The sequence below is a fragment of the Nannospalax galili genome, unplaced genomic scaffold (assembly GCF_000622305.1).
Source record: "Nannospalax galili isolate Female #2095 unplaced genomic scaffold, S.galili_v1.0 scaffold132, whole genome shotgun sequence".
In the NCBI taxonomy this organism is placed as follows: domain Eukaryota; kingdom Metazoa; phylum Chordata; class Mammalia; order Rodentia; family Spalacidae; genus Nannospalax; species Nannospalax galili.
This window is the reverse complement of record NW_008332644.1, coordinates 618,197-645,167: the sequence shown is the minus strand read 5'-3', so window position 1 is coordinate 645,167 and position 26,971 is coordinate 618,197. Positions and strand designations below refer to the sequence as shown.

The 26,971-nt window shown below is 51.8% G+C and overlaps 1 protein-coding gene across 9 annotated transcripts in view; it reads right to left on the bottom strand.

Annotated features, from left to right (window-relative positions):
- The window catches only part of Adcyap1r1 (ADCYAP receptor type I), a 46,799-nt gene extending 19,828 nt beyond the window's left edge, over positions 1-26,971 (bottom strand). For 6 of the 9 annotated variants that reach the window (XM_029560839.1, XM_029560843.1, XM_029560845.1 and 3 more), the window contains exons 1-8: positions 26,957-26,971; positions 18,578-18,692; positions 17,207-17,312; positions 6,387-6,494; positions 4,511-4,531; positions 3,550-3,591; positions 873-982; positions 377-474 (exon numbers count right to left, since the gene is read on the bottom strand). In XM_029560839.1, coding sequence (XP_029416699.1) covers positions 377-474; positions 873-982; positions 3,550-3,591; positions 4,511-4,531; positions 6,387-6,494; positions 17,207-17,312; positions 18,578-18,625 — 533 coding nt within the window. In that variant the 5' untranslated portion in view covers positions 18,626-18,692; positions 26,957-26,971. Of the gene's footprint in view, positions 1-376; positions 475-872; positions 983-3,549; positions 3,592-4,510; positions 4,532-6,386; positions 6,495-17,206; positions 17,313-18,577; positions 18,693-22,792; positions 22,920-23,596; positions 23,760-25,421; positions 25,773-26,956 lie in introns of those variants that run through there. The other 3 variants (XM_029560841.1, XM_029560842.1, XM_029560840.1) reach the window with 3 other exon arrangements.

Here is a 26,971-nt window from a genome sequence, read left to right as displayed (position 1 = left end):
TCACACCCTCTACCCTGGGGGTTCCTCTGTGCCTACTCATAGCTTGGTCTTAATGGGGTCCCTCTCCCAGACCACCCTCTTTCCCATCTTGCTAATTCTCTGCCTTTCAGGGCCCTAGAAATCTGTTGGCCAGACTGCTCCCTCCTGCAGCCTCTCTATCTAGACCAGAAAGGTACAAGCAAGTAACAGAGGTCCCTGGCTGGGATTATGCCTGGATGTGTGCCCTGGACATGTGTGTTGTTCTCGCTGAGGCCAGCTTCCCATCTGCCGTGCTAGGGGTGGAGGCTGCCTTCCCATGGACCTTCTAGGGCTGATGGGAGGTGGGTGCTCTGAGCAGGGCTGGGCAGTGCTACCCGGAATACTACTGGGCTCTCACCGGAAGCGGCACAGGATGACCATGGCAGTGGTGAGGGTGACCAGGGAGGTGCTGTAGCCGACCGTGTAGAGAGCCTTCACCGACAGGTAGTAGTAATCCTGGAGCAAGGCAGAGGACATGTGGGGCCCCACAGGGGATCTGCCATCGCCCCCCTCCGGGACCTGCACCTGCACCCTTCTCTCTGCACAGGGTCAACACCCTGAACCTTCTCAGTGTTTTGAAGGCAAGAGCACTGACCAATCAGAGCAGAGTAGCCCTGGCCTAAAGAAGAGTCTAGAAAGCCCCCTGCTAGGCCCAACATTAAGCCCTCCATTGCTGGGCCATAGGAAAGACAGTCTTAAAGAAGTAGCTGGGGTTTGGGGAGCTCGTGGAGGGCAGGAGCTCCAGCAGGGCATGAATATCCTGCCCTCCATCTTCTGGCTCAGTATACAGCAGGTGCTCATGAGTGCTGCCCAGAGTCCTGGGCTCCTCTGCCCTATCCCACCACCTCACTCACCTGGTCGCCAGACTCAGGCTCATAGTCATCAAACCCACAAGCATCAAAGTAATGGGGGAATGGCTCCGACCAGCCATCCTCTGTGCAGTTCCGGCCCACTACCCCAGTGTCTGCAGAGAAAAGAACAATAAGCAAGGCATTGAAATGGCTTAAAAGGACCTGGAAAACAATTTCCTAGTGGGAATTCCTGGAGCTCATGAGCCCAACTGGGAGGCTGGGGCCAGGAGGATCAGGACTGAACAGTTGCTGAAGATCTGGCATCACTAAGGACCAGAGGGAACCAGAATCCAGGACCTTTGTATTCCTCTTGAAATATTCCCAAACACTCACCAGGAAAGGGTCTGGAGCCCCTCCCCTCGGCCCTGAGTCAGCACTTCTCAAATGTGGATGTGCCGAACCATCCAGAAACACCTTACAACCCCAACTTCCAATCCCAGGAGTCTCAACAAGATATCAAGTACATTAAAGACCTCCTCAGGTGACTGGGGTGAGCCCTTGGCACACCTTGAGCTCAGAGCTACAGGTGGTATCTTTTCCTAGAGCTATAGACTTGCCAGCAGCTGTAACATTCCATACCAAGGGGATATCGGCCTTGCTGGCTGAATTAGCAAGTCAAGGCCTCCCCTCATCTACTACCAACCTTATTAAGATACGTGTTTGGTGGGAGAATTGTTTTTCTGTTTGTTTTGATTTGATTTATTTATTTTTATGTGAATTTATTTCACATAAATAAATATGTAAGTATGTAAGTACAGCAAGTGTGTGTAATGCCCATGGAAGCCAGAGGAGGGCATCAGATCCCCTGGAACTGAAGTTACCATTGTTAGCTGCCATATGGGTTCTGGGAACTGAACCCAGGTCCTCTGCAAGAGCAGCCAGTGCTCTTAAATGCTGAGCCATCTCTACGGTACAGGTTTTCTTTTTGTTCTTCAAAGTTTTACAATTGTTTCTTGTCACCATTATACATTCATTTTCTTTGGACTGACTTAAAGCTATTATGTGGGACATCTGAGAGGCAGGGAAGTGACAGCCACTGAGAGAGACATTTGCTGGCTACAAAGCAGAGCACAGAATGTTTTTCACATTAGGGGACTGCTTCAGCCTCTAATGACACCATGTTACTCTCCTGATGGCCAGTGAGGGCCACTGAGGTTCAGGGGAGCAGAGGGCAAGTACCCCTTTTCCCCCAGGTATCGTCTCAGTGTGGTCCCAGACACATGTCCCCTGACTAACAGCCTAGAAGGTATTTATTCCTTAGGACACATGGGAAAAGACCAGGATTCAGGATAGTTTTGAATGCCCACAGGAAATATGAGGTTTTTCAAAACTCAGTTGTGCACCCCAGTTACCTTGTGGGCTTGGTAAAGTTCAGATTCCAAGTCCTCACCTTGGAATCTCTGATGTAGTCAGTCTATAGGTTTCAGGGACCAATGACTTGTACACAGTAAGAGACTACTGAAGATATACAGCCCAGAGCACACAGTGCTGGGCAGAATCCTGCCCTCTGTAGCCAACTTAGCCTGTGGGGAGCACAACAAGGAGGGAAGATGGCAGTGGGTCAAGGGAGTGCAGGGCAGAAGGTGAGGGCCAGAGAAAAAGACCACACACCTTTCTCACTAGCATCCTCACTAGTGGACTTGGGAGGTGTAAGGCCAGTTGCCTTCTGTGAAAAGAGTTGAAGCGTCCTTTCTGGACCAGAAGGACAGTCCTGCCCAGCATGGGGCGGCTCTCTACCACTTCGCTGATTCCGTGACACAGGCCAGGACAGAAGTCCAGGAGGCCCAGACTTCTGACAAATCTTCTCAGCCTGCTGCTGACACTCTAAATGCACCTCCTCATCTCCTGGCAGCTGGGGCCCTGTCCAAGCCACTCCTCTCTCTGGGCCTTGGTTAACTCTCTGCCCACTTCATGGTGGTGGGAAGAAGGCAGAGACAAAAGAGACATTGCTTTGAAAAACATTTTTTTTTAAAAAGTCTCCTAGAGGAAAAAGCCGTTTCCTCTCTTTTATTTTCTCTCTTTATTAACATAGTGTAGGCTCAGAAAAACATAAACCTTTTTGTTCCCACGACTGTTCTATGAATATTGTTCTGATAGAAATCTCTGGAAGACAGAGTGCTCTCCAGATTGCCAAAGCCCAGGCCTCAACAGCACCTATTTCACTAGGCTGCTTTGCCTAAGCAACTTCGCAGGAACACAGCATTAGAGCCACAGTTCCTCAAGGAGATGAGGCCCACAACGTCATCTGGAGACTGACTAGCCATGTATCTGGCCCCCACTCCAGCTGGGGGCCCCCCTACATCAGACTCTGAGGTGATTACAGGAAAGTGAACTTTCCCAAACCCACAAGGTGATGGGTTCACAACTGAGGTGCGAGAACCTCTGTTCTACCTATGGTTATTTCAAAACTACCAAAGATCAAGTAATCCAGCGACTTCTCATTTGAGTCCATAAAAGGGCTTCAAGACAACCACAGCTCCCTGACAGGGTACACATACCATCTTCTGCTAGAGACTTGAGTGCAATCTCCCATGGAGACACCACACAGTGTTATCAGAGAAGGTACACACCATCTAGACCACACAGCCACAGGTACAGCCCAACAGCAATGTGGGTCTTAAAGCTCTCACAGGAGCCGATGCTCTCCACCCCACCAACCCAAAGGTGGCCCCACTCTCACCTGAGAGTTCCAAGGAACTTTCATCAGCAAAATCAGAATCCCCTGCAAAATACAAACATGGGTCAGAATGCTGAGTTTACCAACCTGCCCCATGACCCACTGCTTACCCTCCAAGGCCAAGGATCCCCCTAGGCTGGGGGTGGGATCAAGAGGCTGCATCTCATTCAGCAGTCACACATCTCTCTGACATACTGCCCCTGAAAGCAGCAGTCTCACCAGGGTGGCGGGTGGCAGGGGCATGGCTGAGGTGATCCATGACTCAGCCCCCACCCCTGCTTGGGGACACTGGAAAGGATGCTATCAGGAGGATGAGAGAGCCTTTAGGGAGGGAGGAAGGGGAGCAAATAAGCCCAGAACTTGGGGTTTCTTCTTTGAGGTTCAACACCCTATCTTAGCTCTAAGGCTATTCTTCATCAAAGGAACCCCAGGACCCCAAAAGCTTCATCCTTTATTCTCGTATTTCTTACACCAAAAGATAACTTAGAAAATGAACACCCATTTCCTCTGACTTGCTCAAAATTCAATTTCTAAGCTAAGACACCACCTCATCCAGGAAGTCTGCCCTGGCCTCCTCCCTATTCAGCCTGCAAGCTGTGTTTTCTTCTGCTCTCTTGCTGGGAATGTCCATTCCGGCCTCCTAACTACTGGGATGACAGGTATGTGCAAGAACTCGTGCACCAGGTCAGGCCCACGTGTAGGAACATGCATGCACTATACACACACACCCCTCCACTGATGACTTCCTCCTGACCCAGGTTGAAAGGGCCTTGAGGCTGAAGCCTGTGTCCTCCATCTTCCTTGTCTATCCTCCCAGATGACCAAGTCGTGGGGAGGAAGGAAGAAGTTTTTCCTGATGGCCTTGCAGTGTCGCCCACACCCGACCCACATCCCAGGACCCGGGGTCTCCTGAGGTGGGGTTCCTGCTGGGCAGATGGACTGTCCTCACCAAGGGTCCTCTTACCGATCGTTTCTGCCATCCAAACTGAGGGGTGAGAGCAAGCGAGGGAAGGAGAGAGAAAACAGAGAAGTGAGTAGGGCCAAAATCAGGATCTGTTCTCACAGACGATTTCCTCCCCATCCCCTAGCTCCTAAGAAACTCTCCTGGGGTCCCATGCAGGCCCTGCCAGATATGGAGAGACTGTAGCTCACTCCCTTCTCAGGGAGGAAGGAGGTAAGTCTCACCACCAAGCCTGTGAACAGAGGTGCAAATGGCCCTGCCTTAATGAACCATTAAGAGCAGAGTATAAATAGCATTCTCTATGCCCTGAGGTAGCCACAGCTGAAGGAAATCATGTCACCCTCAATCCTGTCACCTCTGTGACAGGCAGTGTTGGAATGGCAGGGTCCTGCTGGAATCTGGCCTGGAGTGGCTGTTCCATAAGCTTCATATAACTGACTGAAGCAGGAACCCCACCTCAGAGCATGCATGGAGGAAGTGATTAAGCTGACTTCTACGAGAACTAGTCTGGAGTCAGATGAATCATAGGCCAATGTGCTTGCCATGGTCTCTCCATTCACTCTGACCATCAGCACCTCCTCCAAAATTTATTCCCCAGGCTGCTCTGGGTCACACACAGTCCCCAAGCCCTTGGGATGACAGAGTCCAGATTTAGTTCCTTCTGGGTTGGCAGGTGGTGGGCAAGATGTGAGATGAAGAGAGGTAGGGTACATAGATGAACACTGCCTTCTCTGGGCTCTGGATGGGAAGTCAAGGAGGTCTGGGACACTAATGCATGCTGTTCCCCACCTCCTGCAAACCCCTTTCCCTCCAGGGTAGAGGCCAGTTCTTAGAGTTTGAGCTGTGAAAGTGAATTTTGCATTGTCTTGCAGACAGGACAAAATACCCCCGCCCCATGCCGTGAAGATGGGGCTACTAGGAAATCCTGTCTTTGTATCTAGTATCACAGGTCAGCCACTGTATCTACCCCACAGGATTCCAGTTTGGCCCTTGGATCCCTGCACAGAACTTCAAAGGCATCAGAGGCCCTGAGCAGACATGATGTGTGAGCTCCTCAAGCCCCTCCAGCAGCCTGGTTTCCAGGCAGGGGCCATCACACACCTGTCCCTGAAGCCAGTGTCCACAAGTCATGGACTAGTTTTCTTGGTGTCCTGGGCAGACTAGAGGATAGACTCCAGGGCCTCCTCCTCCTCTAAGCCCTCACTGCCCTATAAGGCCAGCAAAAACCAGGGAAATGCTTCACTTAGCAAGTGGGGAGGGGGCTGGCAGGAGCCCAGTCCACATTAAGTGGTTGGGGAGTGTAGCACAAGGTTCTATCAGCTGTCTTTATACTTCCATTCTACTTGAGGGGCCTTATTGCACAGCCCATCCATGTGTTCCTCTGACCTCTGAGGCATCCATGGCTATGACCATGATGATGTCACCATGTAACTGTGATGATGTTAACCAGCTTCACTATCAAACATGCATAATGCACCAGTCCGGCAGTACCTGCCATCCCTACAAGGACCTCACTTTATCCTCACAGACCTCCTGGGAGGTAGTCATTGTGCAACATTCCCATCTGGCAGACCAAGAACTTGAGGGGTGACCTGCCTGGTTGAAGGTCCCAAGGGAAGTGAGTGATCGAGCTGGCATGGACTCCAGACGCAAGCCCAGCTTGATCTCATCTGCCATGATGTTCACTGGACAATGCATACATGTCACTAGGAGCTGTGCTAGAGAAATGCTTCCATGCCTTACACCTATATGAGGCCAGCTTCCCATCCTGTCTACTATCTACCATCTGCCCACTGAGTAATGGAGTACTTAGAGCCAAGCTCCAGGCAGGGCTGGGGCTAAGGTGACACAGCAGGAAGAGACTCTGGGCCACATCTACCTTGGTCTGGATTAAAGATCCGGAAGACCTCAGGACAGCTCACCAACACCATCTCCCCTACTTGGGCAGGCTTCCAACACGTGATGTTGTCCCACATGCCAGGGCAACCTAGGGGAGAACCATGGTGAGTGTTCCTAGCTATACACACAGCACGCGTACACACACACACACACACACACACACACACACACACACACACACACACACACACACACACACATGTGCATGCCACACTCAGACACAAACACTCGGAACATACCCCACATATGCAGGTGTTCAGAGGAACACCACATACAACCCACAACACACATACTACAGATATACACACATGTAGACATCACTGTTAAGGTGAATTCTCACTGCCAACTTGATTTAGAACCCCCTAGGAGATGGTGAGGCACACCTCCAGGTGAGTCTTTGAGGCATCCCCAAAGAGGATTAACACCTGAATGTGGCTGGCGCATCCCACCGCTGAGGTCCTAGGCAGAATAAAAGGGCAAGAGAAGGCTGGCAGAGTGCTGGCATTCCTGTTTCTTCATTTCTTCCACCACCATGATGTGAACTAATCTGCTCCACCCTTAAGTTGTTTCTGTAAGGTACTATGATGAATGCTAATAAAGGCTCACCCCACACACGGGCACCACACACCCCTCCTGTGGACTACTCAGAAGCCAGGCCTTGTGGAGGCCAACAAGTTTACAAGAGAGAAGGTACTGCTTTCTATCTGAGGAAGGTTTGGTCCTACACATGAAAAGTACTCCAAGTGGAGAACAGACAGCCTCCCTGAGGCTCTGGGGCTGGAGTCTCTGTGGAAGGCTGTCCCTCCCCACCCCAGCTCTCTGGTAGCCTCCTGGGAACCTGCATTTTCCTGGCCTCATATTCACTTTCTCAGTGGGGCTCTCCCCTCCATGGAAAGTGAGACCAGATCAGCTAGTCTGAAGCTGAACTCCACACCCCACCACTCTTCCAGCACAGGCCTAGATCAGGAAACTACCACTGACAAGGATAGCACTTGAAGTGGGGGTCACAGTTTCACTAGCTGAGAGATGGGAAAGCCATCCAGGAAGAAGCTTGGGTGGGACCTGTGAAAGGACCCAGAACAGAAAGAGGTGATGGGGGCAGAGACTCTTAGGAAGCCAAGGTGGGCACTGTGTCTTGGGAATCAACTGCTGCAAGGGAGGGAAGAGAAAGGTGCATGAAGGGGTACTTAGGGTTCACCAAGTCTCCCTGACCAGCTGGTGGTGAGTTGTAAGGAAGAAGAGGATGTAGGGCTTGACTTGTGTTCTGATTTGGAAGATCCAGTGACCCCGGGACCTCTCTACCTGTTGTGTACTCTCCCCTGCTTCCTGCCGCAGTCTATCTCTGTCAGTCCTCTACTCTGCCCTAATCTCACCAAGGTCAACAACAAGCTCTTTTACTGGCAAATCCAAGGAAAACTCACTGAAAACAGGTCCCAGAGGCCATCCTGCCTTGGGCAACCCGCCCACTGTCCCTGGATGAGCTCACCCTGGTCAGAGACCTAACAGAATTACATGTGGACAGTTCCAGTTTTGCCATTCTCCAAGCTGAGCCTAAAGCCAATTATCAACTGTATGTTCCCATCTTGAGGCACCAAAGACAACTCAAAGGAAGCAGTCCTGGACTCCACCCAGCACCTCCTACTAAACCCCCATCTGCTTCAGCCCAGCTAGATACCTGAGACTTGCTCCATCTCTGTCATATGCAACATCAAGTCTTGTGGATTCCCTCCAAAGCAGAATTCTCCCCTGGGACCACAGCCGCCTCCTAGGTCTCCCTCAGCCTCACAAAGCTAAGACCAAAAGCTTTCAAAAATGCATGTCTGGCTTGGTAACTCCCCACCACTAACAACTAAAAGCTATTCGTGCTCTTCATGCCCCCAATTCCTTAACACAGTACCTATGGTCTCTGCCCTCCACCTGGCTCACCAGGCTCCATTCCCCTTGGGCATATGGTGGTGAGTCAGGCCATCCAATGAAAGGATGTGGAGGGGAAGAGCAAAAAGGAGGAAGTTCTGAGACCCCATACATTATGTGTGAACAGAAGAGGGTGTAATGATGCGGTGGACAGTGCATAACAGAGGGGCCACAGTGCAATAAATCCACAGCACAGTTTCGGGGATTCTATCTGTGGATGGGGTGCTGATGGGCCATGGAGAGGGCTTCTGTGTCCCATAAAGGAAGTAAGTGACCACCCATATTCCACTCCCAGGACAGCTGGGAGGACTACAGAATTCATACATGAAAAGTTCTGGGAGCTAGGCTCACACCACACGTGTTCATTGCCATTGGCCTTAATTTTCTTATTTCAATTAGATGTCCCCAAGAATCACTCCCAAGGAGGGGGATGATCCTGCTGGGGAGACAGAAGCACAGTGGCTGGTGGCTGACAGGCCCAGAGGAAGCCTGGGGCAGGCCTCATGAGATCATGGTCCCTCTGTCAAGGTCCTGACTACTGGATGCTGTGTGTGCTAGAAGACATACCCAGATTCTTAGCGCAGAAGACCCACCTCTCAGAACTTACACCTTGTTCCTTTGGCATGCATGCCTAGTGACACTGGCTTGTGGCATTCTGCTCATGGAATTACAGCATCTGGGAACTTGGAAAACTGTAAAACTCTAAGTGCAGTATAACAAGTGGGCAGGAACAGAGGGCGAGATCTGAGGGTTGGGGGCACCTTATGTCTCAGCAGTGAGCCAACATCAATGACTCCCGTCTACCCAGGAAGTCTTGCCAGCACACAATTGGCTGTGACATCATGTCCTTGAAAGAGACCCAACAGTTCATCTTGGGCTGCCACGGTCTGTGCTGATGGTGGAGTGCCTATGGAGAAATGACCATGTCTGGCCCATGCCCCAGAAGCCCTCGTCAGCAGATGTTCCCTTAATGCCGAACATTAGGCTCTGACACAGCCAGCTGCTACTATCAGCTGACGATGCTGGGGTCACAGAGCCACACAAGGGGCAGAGATGTGAGGGATGAAGGCATGGAGGAATAGGGTCCAGGCTCCAGGGCTGGGGGTCAGAGGTGGAGGCAGGATAAGTGATACATGCTCTTAAAAGTAGTTTTCTGAGTACTTATCTTGTGCCAGGTATACAGAAGGGCCACGGAGTGGAGCAGAGACAGAGCCATGAAGCTCAGGAGAGGCAGAGGTGGGGGAAGGGCAAGGTGTCCCCTCAGCATCTGCCTAGAAGCCCACACACTTGTGTTCTGGTCTCCTTTGCTGTGATTCATAAGCTAGTGTCAGAACAGGAACTAGGAGTCTGTGCGTACCCCCAGCTTTGAGTGACCAGAGCTAGAATCTGGGACAGAGAGTTTGCAGGATTGCCGGTGCTCTGGGGCCACTGGAACTACCTTTCTAGGGCATCTGCCAAGTTCCTTTCCTGGGATCCCCAAGGATCTAGCTGCCACAAGCCTGGAAACCCTCCCAAGTGCTTCCTTCTGTCCCCAGCTGCATGCATCTTCTCTAGAGTCCTGCAGGCAATCCCTGCTAACAGAACAGCCAGGAGCTTGGGACAAGAGATGGGGGTCTCTAGAGGGCCTTGAGGTTTCCAAGCTGAGGGCAGAAACTTACTTCCCCATATCACCAGACATTCTGCACTCCAGGATCAACACAGCTCAGTTTTTGAAACAGAAACCTTCAGCATGTCTTTGCTCTACTCCTCCCCCTACTCATTTCACCCTTTTTTTCTCCTCCCTTTCTACTTTCCCTCCTCATTTGCTCATTGATTCACAGAGACTAAGTGAAGACATGAATGTGACCGTACAGAGTGATCTAGGAATGGGTGAAGCAAAAGCAGCCGGTCTGGGTGTCACAGACCTGACATCTGATGGTCAAGTCTCTGGTTTGAGACGCTCTGCTACATGCCTGGGGTGCTTTTCCTACAGCTTTTGGAATCTTATAAGCCAACCCAGTGTCTTCAAGTAGCAAAGACACTGTTGTACAGTTCACATTGGCCTATGGTTTGTGTCAGAAGCTGGAAATGGGTCTTACCTCGCTAAAATCAGGACATCAGCAGGACTGCAGTCCTTCTGCAGGTTTGAGGGGAGGATCCTTTCCTCAACAATCTCAGATTTAAGTGGTCATTAGTATTATTTGGCTCCTGGCCCCTTACTCCAGTTCCAAAGCCAGCTGCTTAAGTATCTCTGACTCCCTGTCTTCTCTCTTTCAATGTCTCTCTCACTTTTCAAGGATCACACTGGGCACTTCTGAGTAACCCAAGTTACTCTACAATCACCAAATCTTTAGCTATACATGCAAAGTCCCTCTACCAGGTAAGGTCACCTACTCAGAGGTTTAGAGGACTGGGATGTGAGTGTCTCAGTTTGGATCACAGCAAGAGACTTACTCTGCTTGTCAGCAAGGGCTTTTAATACAGAGGCCAGGCACTCTGATTTAGTGGTTCAGGGAGATGATACTGTGGCAAGGGTAGAACAGACAGCATGAGATAGGGATAGGGATGTGATCCAGAGACAATGAAAGGACCTGATTCCAAGTGATGGCAGCAGAGATGGAGAGAACTAGGTAGGAGTCTCGAGACAGGAATAACAGGATGTGGTGAAGGATAAGGCTGGCGAATGGGGCAGAGATGGCTAGTCATATCATGTGACCACTCTAAACCTCAGGAAGTAGGTGGAAAAGGTGAGCTAGTCTCCAAAGCTCCCTCAAGGCCTTCACTGCCTTCCTCTCTCATGTGGCACCCTTAAGGCCACATGTAATGCCACATATTGAGGATGTCAGTGTTCCAACATGGAAGAAACCCAGGTCTCTGAATGGTGATGCAAAGCTGAGCCCATCACTGATGACCACATTGGCCTATGGTTTATGTCAGCAAGAAATGTCACTATGCTAGTCTCTGGATTCTAAGGTTGGCTTGTCACTTCGGCATAGTCTAGGTTATACTGACCCACATAGAAAAGAAGAGAGAGAAAGTACCAAAAATGTCACCCTAGTTTCTGACTTGAGTATCTGCGTGGATGGATAAATGGATAGCCAGGTAGGAAGATCGGTGAGTAGATGGGTGGATGGACAAATGGATAGATGGATGCATTATTACTACAATTGCAAGGGAGGGCTGGGAAGTAAAAGGTGAGAGAATTGGGCACGTTTGAAATTACATTTGGCCTCAGGTGGGTTTGGTTTGACATGGTGCTGACAGCCAAAATGAAAACTGGACAAGAGGAATGGTAAGTTCTGCAGGGTGTCTAGGTGAATATCCAGTCAAAGAGTGTAGCACTCTCTCTCTCTCTCTCTCTCTCTCTCTCTCTCTCTCTCTCTCTCCCTCGCAGGAAAAAGAATGTCAAGGTTTAGAATTTGAGCTGGCAGGAAGTGTATGGAGGAAAACCAGGACAGGTCAAACAAAAGAATCCCCACATCCCCTTCCTCCTCTCCACTCATGGCTCCTCCCCTCAAGCCTCCTTGGTCGCCTTCCTACCCTCAGCTCTGCATCAGCCCCACCCCTAGCCTGGCAGCTCAATCTGCACAGGCACCACCTAGGAATGAGGACCCACCACAAGCCATGGAGTTCTGCACACTCTCGGGGGTTTGCCCACCTTGGACACTCCATAACAGGAAGCTAGGGGTGGCAGTGAATGTGACAGTAGGCAGCACAGAGTTTACTTAGGCAGGTGGAGCTGACAGCATTTAGCCTTTGAAGGGAGCAGAATGAGGAGCTAATCACAGGTTGTCATGGCGATGCTTCTGTCCAGTTCTACAAAGAGTTCAAAACTCATAAGACCAGGAGCACCAGAGAGCGACAGACAAAGCCAGGTCCTCCCTTCCTTCCAGAAGCCACACAGGGATGCTCAGGCATTGTTAAAACAAGGTTTCCATTTGAGCATACAATTCAAAGGTGAAAAATGATTCAATTTACCGAAATTCACTTGACAGCCAAGGTTTCTGTTCCACGAAATGAGGACCTCCTCCCCCTCCCCTGAGGTAGGTGTTAGAGAGAAGACACTGCTGAAGACAGCAGGTCTCCAAGTGGGAGCTTGCCAGAATGCAGGAGCCAGGCCCTACCCAGGCTTAGGGACCAGATACCTTGTAGATGGGCCCAGAAATCAATGTTTAAAAACCTCTGAAAAATCTGAGTTCCAAAAGGATCAGGCTACAGGAAAATATAAGTCTGTATAAAGAAAAAGTCCTTAATCATATTTGCATCAGCCCTACATGGAGTAAGCTCCTCAGACCAAGATTCTCTACAGGTACTTGGCCTCCCCCACTCTTGGGCCTGGTCTGCCTCAGAGCAGCTGGGAGGCCCACAGAGGGGGCTGTTTCTGGACACTTGAACTCTAGGACAAGGTGAGAAAGGCAACATGCAGGCATCTCTCTCCTATCCTACACAGCATTGCTGGCCTTGCCCATTTCCTGCAGCTGTGGGGCTCACTGAAGACCAGACAGATCAACCCTTCCCAGATACAGGAAGCCTCCCATGTTGACATCCTGCAGCCCTGCAAAGAGGAGGCACTACTGGCTACTTGGAGAGGCAGTCCCTGCCCCAGGTCCCACATGGGGCTACACACGGCCTGTTGTACAGAGAGCAGCCCCCAGTGCCCATGCACAGCGGCCCTCCCCCTCCTCCTTCAAGGGCACTGCAGCAGTACAGCAGGAAGGGCACACTCCAGTTGGGAGGCAGGCCTGGGTACCCACTCAGAGCTGGCTCAGACTCCCCATGTGACTCGCCAGTGACCACCACCTCTGGCTCCAGCAGTTCCATGTGTCATATGGCAGAGCTGGGCTCAGATCCAGCAGCTTGGAATGAAGGACAAAACCATGAAAAGCTGCATCCCTGTTCCTCTTCCCAAGAAATCCCTGCAACACATACTGAAGATGGTTCTTTGACCCTGAAGAGCAGGAGGATGAAGGGATGTGGCTGCCTCCCCAAGATCCCAGTCACACCCATGACCCTCACCTCCAACACACCAGACCCAAAAGATCAATCACTGATTTGAAAGATTATGGAGAGAGACTCTATGGATGGATGGATGGATGGATGGATGGATGGATGGATGGATGAATGGAAGGAAGGAAAGATAGGGAGATGGATTAACAGACACATATGCACTACATGTATATGTCTAGTAGAAAACTAGGCAAAAGTTACATGTAATCATCTGCCACATAGCAAGATTCAGCACAATGACAGACTAGGTATACTATAGTTGTCTTTCGGCCTTATAACTACTGAGAAATCCCATAACCTAGAGGTGCCATTACCGTGTTAACATCCCTCATGTGTTTGTGGTGAGGCTAGTGGAAACACCTGCCTCGTTGCCAGTTGTGTAAAAGCACAACACATACAATTACGTATAGTACAGGATAGCTGACTCAATTCTTGGCGCAGGCATCTATTAAATTATACTATCATTCTTTCACAGTGTACTTAATTCCTAAGTTTATATAAAGCAGTATGCCATGTTATACAGCCTCATGCATCCCCTGTTGACAGCCTTCTGACAGCACTAAGTGGTCATGTGGAGTGAGTAACTGGACCATCTAGGTCCTTTGTTCCTGTTCTGTGCTATGATTGCAGAGACCACCCAGCCACCCCATTCTCTGGTGGTCCTGCCATTAAGAGGCATGTACACACAAAAGAATACTGCCCACTCCCACGCACTGGAGCAAACAGGCAGGCTTTCTCCTTATTTTCAAGTATTTCTAGAGGCCATCACTTGCTGGTAGCATCTGTGCAGACAAGCGTTCATAGACAGCATAGTTAGAAAGGCAGCAGGAAGGTATAGCCCGAGGGCTGACCAATCTCTACTCTACCCAGCCCAGGCTAACAACACAATGCACAGCTCTTAATGCTGCATCATGCCCATGCAGAATGAGCTCTTGGCCTGACCCACCTAAGTCATGACCTCTGTTCTCATGCTGGACATCTCAGAGCACTGTGATAGGCGTGGTTCTCAGGCCAAACCAGCGGTTCTCAAACTTGGACACTTTATAATCACCTAGAGTCTGACTAGAGGACACACCTGCTTGGAGCCCATGCCCAAATGCTACTTACCTGGGCCATGGGGAAGGTTCTTTGGCATCTTGCAGTACTCCTAGGGACGTCAATGGCATTGCACAGTGCAGTGAGATGGGGCACTGCTCCCGTGCCACAAAGGTGTTTAATTTGGAACCTTAGGTGAAGATGCCCTTAGAAGCAGTCCTGAAGCTCATATGAGATTCAGAGAGACATGAGATTCTTCCTTGGGGGCTAACAGTGGGGTAAGCATTCCTAGACCTTGAGGCTTGGCAAGGTGTTCAGAAAGCCCCCTTGAGGCAGGTCCTCCCACAGACCTCCAGACCACAGACCTGATAGATTTTTCTCTCAGCTTAGCCTTCCCCAGGGGGCTCCCTCGCCCTGCCCATGCCCCAGCCCATCCCTTTCCTTCCTCAGTAGGTCTTCCACCCCTATAGCACTTACTCAACACCCTTGCCTTTTTGAGGCTCTGCTTGGAATGCAGCCCTCCCAGCACAGGCTCAAGGCTCTTTTCTTCCCAACTCCACGCTGGCCTATCTTTCCAGCAAGGAGGAAGGAGGAGACTTCTCATTCCTCAGCTACAGTGCAGGGGAGCAGGGGAGCACGTGGCTCTGGACACATTCGAATGTACACACAGCACTATCCTGGCTGTGAGCTTCCAGATGATGGGCAAGGAAGCAAGAAATGGACTCTGAGTGAGCAGCCTCATCTTCAGGTGGAGGGAAACACCACTGACCTGTAGGTTGACAAGCTGTGTATGCTCATGAACACTAAAGCCAGAGCTTGCTCTATTAGAGCCTGTTCCATAAGCACTGGCCCTGGGTTAGGCCATCTCTGCCTGGGCTTTCTCTCCAACTGTTCTATGAAGCCAGGGCTGGTTCTCAACCCTCCCCTCTCTTCCAGAAAGCCTCACTAGATTGTTCCACATGGCCTAATACCCAGTGTCTACCTTTCCAGAACTCAGACCTAAAAGAAGCAGGGTAGCATGGAGTCCTTTGCCTCATGAGGGAGCCACTCAGAGCAGCAATGTCTCTGGAGTATCGGAACCCTTCCTGCTCCCCACAGACTGCAGCATTTAACACAGTGGTTCTAGATGCTAAGTATTAAGCTTTCCTCCATTATACACAAAGGAGAATTAAGGTGTCATGTGCCCTTCGAAGATGAGGTAGAAAGCATATCAGGACTCAGAACATGCTGTTCTAAAGCAGTGCATCCTAGTGACAGAGGGCATAGGCTACCTAAATTCAGGTTCTACCTCTGTCTTGAATGAACCGTGTCTTTAAGCAAGGTGCATGACCACCTTGGTTTTCCATTTCTTAATCTATGAAACAGGAGTGCTAACAAACAGCCTCCACATCTGTATTGTCCTCTTACTGGCCCCTCCCTGCTCACCTGCAGTCAAATGCCTGTCCCTCCTTGGGGCCTGCTCTTCACAGCTCTATCTTACCTCCAGAACCTCCTGGGAGCTTCTGAATATCATGTGACTATGACAAGCCCAGGTTATGGTTTAATCTGTCTGGACTGTGGCTTGTGGTTACTCTCCTAACAGTTCCCCCTGGTGGGTGGCTGTGCAATTATGGTCCAGGTTATCCTCTTCCCAGATTACTCACCTATTCCTATCCTAAGCCACCTGGGAAGCTCCTCCCAGCTGCACCTGGCCCTCCTTACATCCATGCCCTACTCACATCTTATCACTCTTGCTTCAGTCAGAACACACCTGTGGCAAACCTGGCTCATTCTCCCCAAGGCTCAACTGCGGGGTTCAATTAAACTGTACACAGCCCCATGCAGGACCTCTCATCTCCTGAAAGCCAACAGTAGGACCAAGGATCTCAAGCTGGAGGGCAGGATTCCTGTGTTTTGAATTTCCTCCCACTGTATACCCCATCTGGGCCATGCCTCAGTTTTCCCTTTGGTAGGGCCTGGAGTCCACTTCTGGGCTGGCAGCAAGGCAGACATGCCATGCAGGGAGCACCTCCCTCCAGAGAGGCTTTACAAAGAAGCCACTGGCTGCAAAGCTGACCAGCAGGAGCTCTGTTTAACAGGACTGCAGATTAATAAAGTCTTCAAGTAGATGGTGCTTGGGAAAACTGTGTGGGTCCAGAGAGAACAATGCACCCTTCCATCTGGATTGGAGCCCTGCCCCCAGATGGAGGCAGCCCACCCTGCAGGACAGTGGCTGTGGAGAGGTAGGAGGGCTCAGAAATGCCCATCCAACCTCCTCCCAACCTACAAGGGGAAGTTGGGAGAATGGTGGCACAAGATCCCTGGATCTTGCCAGGAGCTTTGCCTCTCCCTCAGGATCTGGGAGCTATTGGGAGACACTTTCAGTTACCCTCAGGATCATTTGGGGGGGGGGCAAGGATGCTCACGTCCTGCCACATGTAACCACATCCAGCACAAGCTGTCTTACATGAGCCCTACATTAGACTCGGCCTTGGGATTGGCTGCTACTTTCCACATTAGCATCTGCTGAATCCAGCAGACAAGACAGAAAATGACCCCATGCCCATCCTCAGCTTACCAGGTACTCTGCAGCCCAGCCACCACTACAGCTGCATTCATGCTGCCACCAGACCCAGAAGGCCTATGAAAAAACTCCCTGACAGCTGCCACTCAGGCCATGCCCTGGGGGAGATGGCAGCCACACCTACCCACCTAGAACAGCCCCAGGAAGCCCAGGCCACACTAGCCTGAGCAGGGCTACCCAGGGTCACTAAGCAGGGCAGATACAAGCCACCACGACCCCAGAGGGCTTTCTGAAGGCCCCCAAAGTCACACATCCTCCCATGTCTCCTGAGAACACCAGAACTACTCTGCCACCTCACTCACCAGGAGAGGACTCATTCAGACCCAGCTGCTCATTGGCCCTCTGGATCTTCTCCAGGCACATGGCTTGCTCCTTCTTGAAGATGCAGTCAGAGTGCATGGCAGTGGCCTACAGGGCACAGGGAATAGAGAGTTAGAGGGTAAGGAACTCCACTGACAGCCTTCTGCTTAAACTCGGAGCAAGGTGTTGGGGGACAGAAGCAGGAGAGTGACAGATCTCAGAGCAGCAGGGGCACCGATCCCACATGGGTTGTACCCAGACCCCAACTCAATGTGTGAATCCATGGTGTCCTGGGCTTCGGTCTCTGTGCTATAATGACATCAGCAAGCTCCTGCCAGTTGTCTAATGTGTGTGCACTCTTTTAACTGTACTTGCTTGAGCTCAACAGCACTGTTAAGTCAGGGCTATTTTTTTTTTCATCAGTTTCTACTGCATATGTGGAACTAAGTAGAGAGAGGTTATTTAACTTGCTCCAAGTCACATGGCTTCGTAGGCCACGTGACAAGATTTGAACCAATACTTTGGCTTCTGCTGCACCTTAAGAGGAGGTAAGGGCTGTGGGCTGAACACCACCAAAGCAAGTCTGCACTGCAGCAGGCAAAGGATGGTTGGTAGCATGCAGGGGCCTCCTCACTGCTCTAGTTTAGAGGCAGAAACACAGGCTCGGAGACAGTACAAAGCCGAGCTTAAGTCCCATAGTTGGACCAAGAGACTTCATAGCCAAGCCATGCTATCATGACAGCTGCCCCCAAAGCTGACATTTTCATCAAACTCCAGGACACAGATGGTTCCCTTACGGACAACTTTAAGTGTAGGCGTGACAAGGAATCTGAGCTGCCAAGGGCCATGTTCCAAGACACATCCAACCATGTCGTGTCACACAGGGAGTTAGAACAGGAGTGGGCTGGATACACAGGGCTCTGAGGATAGCCTCATCCTCTGCTGGTCCAAATGGAGCTCTCCTCTTCCCACTCCTCATTTTCACTCTTGCTCAGGAGAGATGTGAGCAGAGGACAGACTTGTTAAGTTCAGCTCTCTCTCATGGACCTCATGGGATGGATTACTAGAAGACCAAAAGTCTTCTGTAGCCCTAACCAGGGTCTCTGCATATAGTTGGGCACTGTGTCACCATCTTAATCAATTTGTAAGTTTCACAAAAGCTCCCAGTCTAATCAGTCCCGTCTTGAGGAAGATCGTTTCTCTAATTCATACCACAAAGGTACAGGTGATCCATTGGTGGTAGGGTGCTATGGGTGCTGGCCAAGACACCAGCCTGGGCAATAGCTTGGCTGAGGGCACAGGAAAGTCTCCAGAGGGAGGCTCAGATGAGCCCCAGCTTCAGAGGAGCTCATAGGGAGGATCTGGGCCCTTACCACAGACAGCAGGAGAACAGCCAGAGACACCTGCAGCATCCAGGCCATAGCGGTTCCCAGTCAATACCTGTGGCAGCTGCTCCTAGCAGTTCAGTCAGCGGCTGCTGTCCACACACTGAAGTAAAAGAAAGACAGGCGTCCTGAGACCAGCATCATGTCATCCGCAGTCAGCTCCCAGCAGAGCACAACCGACATGAACATCGGCTGCCTCAGCCGCCAGGCTACCGAACTAGAGTCGCTTTCTCTGCAGCAGACCAGCTGTCTGCAGTAGCAAAAGCTTTAACTAGTACACACATGCCCACCTAGTGATAACATTCGCCAGTCTCCCTCACTCTCAGGCATACCATGAGCCTTTCATGCAGCACTTCTCCTCGAGGGCACACGTGCTCCCAGCGCCTGCCTGCACTTTCCAGTCTAAGTGCTGGGCCCAGGTCTGCCAGGATAATATCCCAGGGGTTGGAAAGCGACACTGGGAGAGAAGCCAAGGCTCTCTGAGTGGTCTGTGGCAGCAAGCCACCCCTCCAGCCTAACCCCAAATAGCTCTGTTGACAGAGAAACAGAGAAACGAACTTCGAACTTTGACGTAATCTACTCACTCTGAGGGCCTCTTTGTTTCAGCCGCCCCAGGTTGAGTTGACAAATAACCCTCCTTTTATCCTACCCCACCCCACTTCACTCTCAATGACTACTGAAGGCTGTGATTACACCTCAAAGCTGCAGGACCTCCAAGGACAGGTGTGTAAGGACTGGGGCCCCAGAAGGGTTACAGGTTACAGGAAGCTGAGATTGCAGGAGCTGAGTTTATCCAGCTAGAATCTGCTCTGATTCTAAAACTGATCATTGATCCATGTGCCCTGCCACATAGGAGCTCTGCAGCTGGGAAAGAGTTGTCCTTGGACGGAAGGCAACCTATGCAAGACTGCTTGCCGTAGCATCGTTCAAACACCATCGGCACCGAAGGGCAGCACAGCAGGCACCACACTGGCCCTGCTACGCAGAGCACTGCCCTCCCTTCAAAATGGAGGCAGTAAAATGGCAGCACTACTACTTTTTATAGAAAGGATTAAGTAGGCCTGTCAGAGGACAGCTAACCCAAAAGTGCCTTGTCCAGGAAGCCATAAGGAGATAAAACAAGGCTGCCCCCTGCACCCACATGTCCTGTGGGTTCAGCTGTTGTCACCCATGCCTCTGTGCCCCTTGGCTTGGCCTTAGTAGCCTCCTTCAACTCCTTTTAGCTCAAATAGGTGATACATAATTGCCCAAAACCAGTAGCAGGGAGACTCAAAGAAGGGAATGCCGCCCCCCAACCCCCACCCCAACGCACAGCTCACTCACACACTCTTGGATCTGAGAGGTACTCAGAGACGTGTAGGGAGAGGGGAACAGGGAGAGCTGGGCAGGCTGGAAGATATCTGAGACCGGACAGAGGTCAAGCATGCACTTGTATTCCTACACTCCTCCAGGGCCTCATACTCTCCTGGTGGCCATAAGCTGCCTCTGGTGTATCACTGGAAGTTCTCCCAAAGATGCAGTCACCTCTACCAGTCTGGGAGCCCAGGTATAGCCTGTGGAGATGGCCTCAGGCTTGGTTGGGATGGAGGAATGTCTCTTCCTGGGGTCCTCAGCAGGGGTAAGATGTCGTCTCTCTCAGCCAGTCCGGGCCTCTGAGCTCAGAGCTGACTCTCCCCCACTGTGTACAACCTCAAGCTAAAGGGTTCAGAACAGAGCTCTGGTCCCTGGAGAAACTGCAAGATGGCACAGCAGCACCCCCTTTCAGGACCAGGCTGCCCCAAAGACGCCTCTACCTCCTAGGCCAGACCCCAGCCTGGTACAGACTTGGGCCACCTGCCCAGGAAGGTAAAACCCTCCTGGCCCACCAGGTGACACCATGCAGTTAGGCGCCACATTAACCTTTCTGAGAACCATGAGCCCTGCACAGGACAGAGAGCTGGGGCTGGAAGGTTTCCTCTGGGGGAAGGTACACAGTGGCAGGGAACCTGGAGGACTGGTCCTCCATCATTCATCTCCTCTCTCTCCCTATCTACCTCTATCTCTCCCTCTCTCTTTCAGTCTCTCTCTCAATCCCCCCCCCCACAAGTCCACAAATGAGCCTAAAAACATATCATGACCATGCAGACAAAGCTGCCTTTATCCTCAGGGCTGCTCCCAAAAAGCATCAATACGAACATCTTTGATGGCATCTCCCTCACATGCCCCTTCATGGAGACCCAGAACCACATACAGAAAACTGCTTCAGGATATGAGGATGCTACCGCACCGACCCATTGCAAGCCTGTGGATGGATGGAGTCCCCCAGACAAATCGTGATCCTGGAGAAACGTGGAACTTGTCCAGTAGCCATGAGTGTGTGCAGGTGAGCATGCGTTCTCTGTAGGAAGGCTGGGTTCAAGATTGCTCCTTTGCCACAGCTTCTGGGAATTAAAGTAAGGCAAAGGAAAGACTAAGGCCTAACTCTACACACTGTCATCAGGCGCCCATGTGCCCAAGCCTGTGACACAGGGGAAAGGAACGGAGTACTGTCAAGCTAGGTAACTTTCAGGTAAGGTCTCCTCTGAGCTTGAAGCAGGGCTCTGTATTCCTGTTGCTACCCCACCTGTTTCCCACCACAGCCCACGCTACCCAGGGGGCCAGACATGTCCAGCCACCAGAGGGCAGCTAGGACCTGAGAGGGTTCAGGCCCTGGCTTCTCTTTGTCTTCCTCAGGGGACCTCAAGGAGCAGTGATTGCCCTCTGCCCTTCCAAATGCTTCTGCCTTATCCCCATCCTGCCCCAGCAGTAGCCAGCATCTGCCCTTCTAAATATCTACTTATCCAAGTGCTTGGTGCACAGTCCTCCCTGGGCAGGCTTCCACAATGTGCTCCCTAGATCTGCCACCCCAGCCCATTGTTCCTTCTACCCAGGTGGCTTCTGCCTCAAATTTCCCTGGACCTGCAGGTGACCCTATTACAGAATAAGCCAGGTCACCTCAACCCAATCAGATACCCTTACCATAAAGATGGATGCCAGGCCCTTGGACTTTGCTACCTTGCACCTCCATGCCCTCTCCTGGGGTCCAGCTGGCCAGGAAGCTCTGAAGACAGCGAAGCTCTACCTACAAGCTCTTAGTAGGGCAGAAGTGGGAAGCTTTCTCTGGAGGTGTTAGCCTAGGCTTCAGACAAAGTGCTTAGACCTCTGGCTTAGCCTCCACATGTCATCTGCAAAGAGGGAATGACAACCTTGCTTATCCCACAGGCAGCATCTGGGGATGAACCACAACATGGAACCTGTGAGGACTACCTGTGTCCCCTTCTGTGTTCATGTTTCTTGCACCCACTTGCGGTCACCTTCACCCCATATTACATTCACTGCAGGCCTGCCAAACTTTGCTAGTAGCCAGTACTCACTAAGCACTCAGTATATACCGGGCACTCTTCCAAGCTGAGTATGTATCAACTCCTGTAACCTGCCTGACATCTATGGATTAGCTCCTGACACCATCGTTCTGTAGGAGAGGTGATGAAGGCACAGAGAGATGAAGCAACTTGCCCAGGGTCACACAGGAAGTCCCCCATGGAGCCAGAAAGTGCTTCCAAAGCATATGCATCCCTGGGCTTCAGTTATTCTGTTACTTGTAAAAGAGCCCGCTGAACCCCATGGTGACCCCTCATACCCTCAAGGGCTGCCCAGATCCTCCACTACCCCACCCTATGTCTAAATAGATGCAGGAGACCTGTACCCATCTCCCTCCTCAGGAACAGTAGCTATGAACAGGACACGTCAGTGCTGCCTGAGACCAACTTGAAAAGCCACTTCCCCGAGTGGAAGCAGACATCACAGGAAGAAAGCAGCTTCCCATGGTTACACAGTGTAGAGCCCAGGGGCTTGCCTGGTAGGAACAGGATACGTAACAGATGCCTGGACTCCAAGCAGGGGGTCTATAGGACCCCACAGCATGCCTGTCCCTCCAGCCAAAGGAGGTCTGCCCTCCCCAGGCCCCCACAGTCCAGAAGCCAAGCTGAGCAGTAACTGACAACAGTAGCCACATCACCATCAGCATACCAGAGAAGTGGTGACTCACAGGCCTTACAATTTTCCACATCAAAAGAAGAGGGGATTTGCAGACCCCCCCCCCCCGTCCGAAGGTGCCTTTACTGCACCAACCCCAGCCTTTGGCTGCTTCCACCAGGGGCTTGGTTTCTGCTGCAGCTCACTCACCCCTCCTTCTGCAGCTGACTCAGGACCTCTAAGGGAGTCTAGTGTCTCTCCGCATTGGTCTCCACCAAATCCAAACTCCTCTGCCCCATGAAGCGCTTACAGAGTCCTTCTCCTAGCCACACAGCACTGGGCTCCACATGTACCCTGCACAGGGATGGGAATGTCAGAGCCCTCTCCTACAGGGAGGGAGCAAGACATCAGGGGGTGAGGAGGAAGTAGGAGAGGCTAAACCAGTCTGAGAGCCGGGAACACTGGAGGGCTATACCAGGAAAAGGGTTGGCACTGAGGAGTTCTGAGTGGAAGGCTTGGATCAGGCAGAAACGGTAGAAAGCAAGCAGAACTCTAAGGTTTGGGACAACATGAGAGCAAGGCCTCCCTGGTCCACCTCTGGGGACGTGGCAGAAAAGAAATGTCCTGGGAAGAGAGCAGGGCAAAAAAACATCAGAGGGGAGGGAGGGCTTGCTATCCAAGCCATGGATCTGCATGGGGGTATTCTGAGGTGCCTAGGACAGAGCAGTCAATGCTCCCGGCCAGTGCTCCCAGCCAGTGCTCTGTATAGCCAATCCACGAAGGCAAGGAGAGCCAGGCACTGCTCAGAGTCCAAGGAGAGCTGGGAGGATTGAGGCCATGGTTGCCTCCGAACACCACCTCCAGGAAGTCCACCACTGCACCTGCTCCTTCTACCCACTGACCCCTAGACCGCAACCCTAAATGAAAAGCCCCTCTGTCCTGCCTGGACTATTCAGGTCTTGCCAAGTTCACTGTGAGCTCCAAATGCATGTGAGGTTGTGGGTGGTCTCTCACCTCACAAGGCGAACAGGAGAAGGGGCTCAGGAGCCACTTGAGTCTTCACATCTATAGCGTTTAATGCATGCTGTCTTTGGGTGTCTTCAGAGATGTGGGTCCCCAGAGCACAGTGGAGGTCTCCTCCAGGGCTGACCGTTAAACAGATAGGCACTGTAAGCTCCTGGGAGACCAAGGGAAACATCTAGTGTCCTCAAGTATCTCAGGATCCAAGACCAGACACTCCCTTTCTTAAACCTCTTTGATATCTTCTCTTTTCTAACCTTTGATCCCAGGAGCTTGTGAACCCTTCTAGCCAGTCAGATTCAGCTTGTCCCCTATTTTTTGACAACCATCAAGCCAAGAATGGTTTGTACATTTCCAAAATGGTCAGGGAATTAAAAGAACTGAATTTCATGACATTAAAACACTGGGTGTCCACAAAGTTTATCAGAACACAGCCAGGCTTAACTGCTGTTCACGTGTCCTCTGTTGTTGCTTCTGGGCCACACCTGTACAACAAAGCCACTGCAGCCAAGAACAATAGCCACAGAGCCTAGAATATTTACTAGATTTATGAAAAGAAGTTGTGACTTTTGTTCTAAGCTCATACAACACAGCCTACACACACACACACACACACACACACATTATTCTTCGTCAGGGCAAAGAAGGGTCATGGTGGATTAAAGCTGTCGCAGCACACGTGTGTAAGAGCATACACAGTACAGCATGTGTGCAGGTGCACATGCTCAAATAGGGTGTTATCAGGCAATTACACCATCATTACAACACAGCCTACACACACACACACACACACACACACACACACACACACGCGCGCGCGCACGCGCACACACACACACACACCATCCCCATTCAATTCAGCATGCATTTGGATCTTCATTAAAGAGGCTTTTGTGATCTGAGTCCCCAAGTGTGCCCAGATCTTGTACAACGGCATCGGGCTTCCTGGTGTTGCCTACCCCTGTTGTGTCCCAGCTTCCAAGCAGGTGTCACAGGAAGCCTACATGCCTCCCCAGCTGTGTGTCACTCCCACTCTGTGTGTCACTGTGGGGGTGGCTTTCACTGTGTGCCTCTGACGGCATCCAGAGCTCAGTACAAACACATTACAGCTAAGGGGTTTCCAGCCTCCATGTTGACAGGCAGCTGGACTGTGAGGCCCAATCCGTTCAGACCTAGAATCCCAGATCCTTCTATTCAGAAGTGACAGACAATTCCTGAGGCCTCTAGACTTTCTAGAGGAAAAAGCCCCTGCACTTCCTGTCTGGGGCATCACAGCTGTGCTGGTCCATGACCTCTGCTCTTACCATCACACCTCAAGGTCAGATCCAAGGTGAGTGACTCACCAGTGAGCATGGCTCTTCTGGTCCTGAACTGGGCATCCCAGGCCCTGCCCTCTGGCAGGCAGCACAGGGCCCTTCACTTACTCGATGCCAGCACTGGCCAGTAAAATCCATCCCTGGGAGACCACCTCCCCAGGGAGATAGTCAGCTACTGTGCTTCCTAGCCTTCCAGCACACAGAGGTGTATAAACACCCCCTGAGTGTATTCTGTTATTCAACACAAATGGAAGCAGTGTCTGAAGTAGGAACATGGCACAGAGAGGTGATCACGTGAAAAAATGGGCTCCAAAATGCTCCTCTAATCAGCCCCCTGTGAGCCTGAAGATTGCACAAAACCAGATGTGAATGTAGGTTTTAGCCTTTCTTGGTCTTTGGAATTCAGAAAGGGGCCCTCTCATAGGCACCCCCTCAGATAAGGCCCTCACCACACAGGGGCAAACAAACCCCCAAAGATCTTGGTACAGACGCCCCTCACCCACCCATGAATCACCACTGATGGCAGGCAGGAAGGATCACATCTGGCTCCTGGTCGCATCGCACACACTTGTTGATGGATTGGTCAGAAGATCTGGCTCACAGCGCGATCCATTGTGTCCTGTCTTTAATTTGTGTGTTCAGATTTTGGCTTGTATCCAGACTGGAGCCTTTACCTTCTCTCTCCAAGGTCACCAAGGAATTGGAGCCCCTGGCCTCAGCTTGGGATGAGGGTCTCTGCCAGCCTCACCTACCACTGCACCAAATGCAGCTTGGGGCCTCCTGAGCAAACCTAGTGTCCCTTGGCTCCAGAGTCAGTCACAATACCCCATCCTCTTCCGAAGCCCATAGGCACCTGCCAGCCTCCAGCCTGACCTTCAGGATGGTCTGCCTTGGGACAACTGCGATCTCAGGGCAAGCTGCCCTCCACATCCTCTGTGTAGTTCTTTCCACTCCTACACAAGCACACACAAACACACCCGAGTTGCTCACAGGAAAAGCCAGGGGCTTGTTTTCGTCTTTGTTTGGGGAGTGGAGGGTTATGGGACACAGGCTGGATGAGGTAAAGAAAATAACGAAAAGCAGCCCACACTTGTACTAGAAGGGTCTGAAGAATTAGCAAGGCCCACCCCCATCCCAGGACAGTCTAGAGGGCTCTGAGCTCCTTCTAGGATTGAAGCTCCACCCTCCAGCCCCAACTGAAATGCCATCACCGTCCTCTTCAAGCCGATTTGCTCCTAAGGATCTAGTTCCCATCCACCAGTGCCTATTCCCATCTGCCCCTTGAACCTGCCCAAGTCATACTGAGGACGTGGCCCGTGCTCCCAGCAGCTGCTGCGGAGCCTGGGCCTTTAAGACAGCCCGCAGGGGTCTCGTTGGGCCCACTTCAGTACCACCCCCCAAACCCCTGGGAAGCAGCGCGTTTTCCCCACAGGCCCCACAGGGCGATTCCTTAATAGACCACCAAAACCTAGCCGCTCAGACCCCAACCTCTCTCCACCACGGGACACCGCGGGACTCTTTTGAACCAACCTGAATGTTACCACCATAGGGAGACATTCTAGACTGATCTCTACCCTACCCCCACCCAGCACATCCTTTGCCCATCCCTCAAACCGCACGCACACTGCGGCACATAGCCCCCTAGAGACCCTCCAGCGTTGCCTTCCAAATCCCGGTAGGCGCGCCTGTACGCCTTAGAGAGAAGGAGCTGATCTCTCAGGGTCTCTCTGGCCGCAGTGTCATCTCTGTCCCTGCATGTCCCTTTCTAGCACCAGAACGGGCTGGAGACCGCTAGGCCGATCCCCACTCCTGTGGTCTGCAGGGATGCTCGACCCAAGCACCCGGCGCAGACACTTGAAGCGCGCAGAGCTAAGCGCGGGGAGAGGTCAGGATGTGCCCGGCGCGGGTCGGGTCGGCGGAACACGCGGCTCCCGGGCTCCGAGCTGCAGGGGGGGGGGGGGGGGCAAGGTCCCCGCGAGAGAAGGGCTGGCGCGGGGCACCGGCTGCGGGGCACAGGGACGAGGGGGGCGGCGCTTACCTGCTGGCTGCGGGG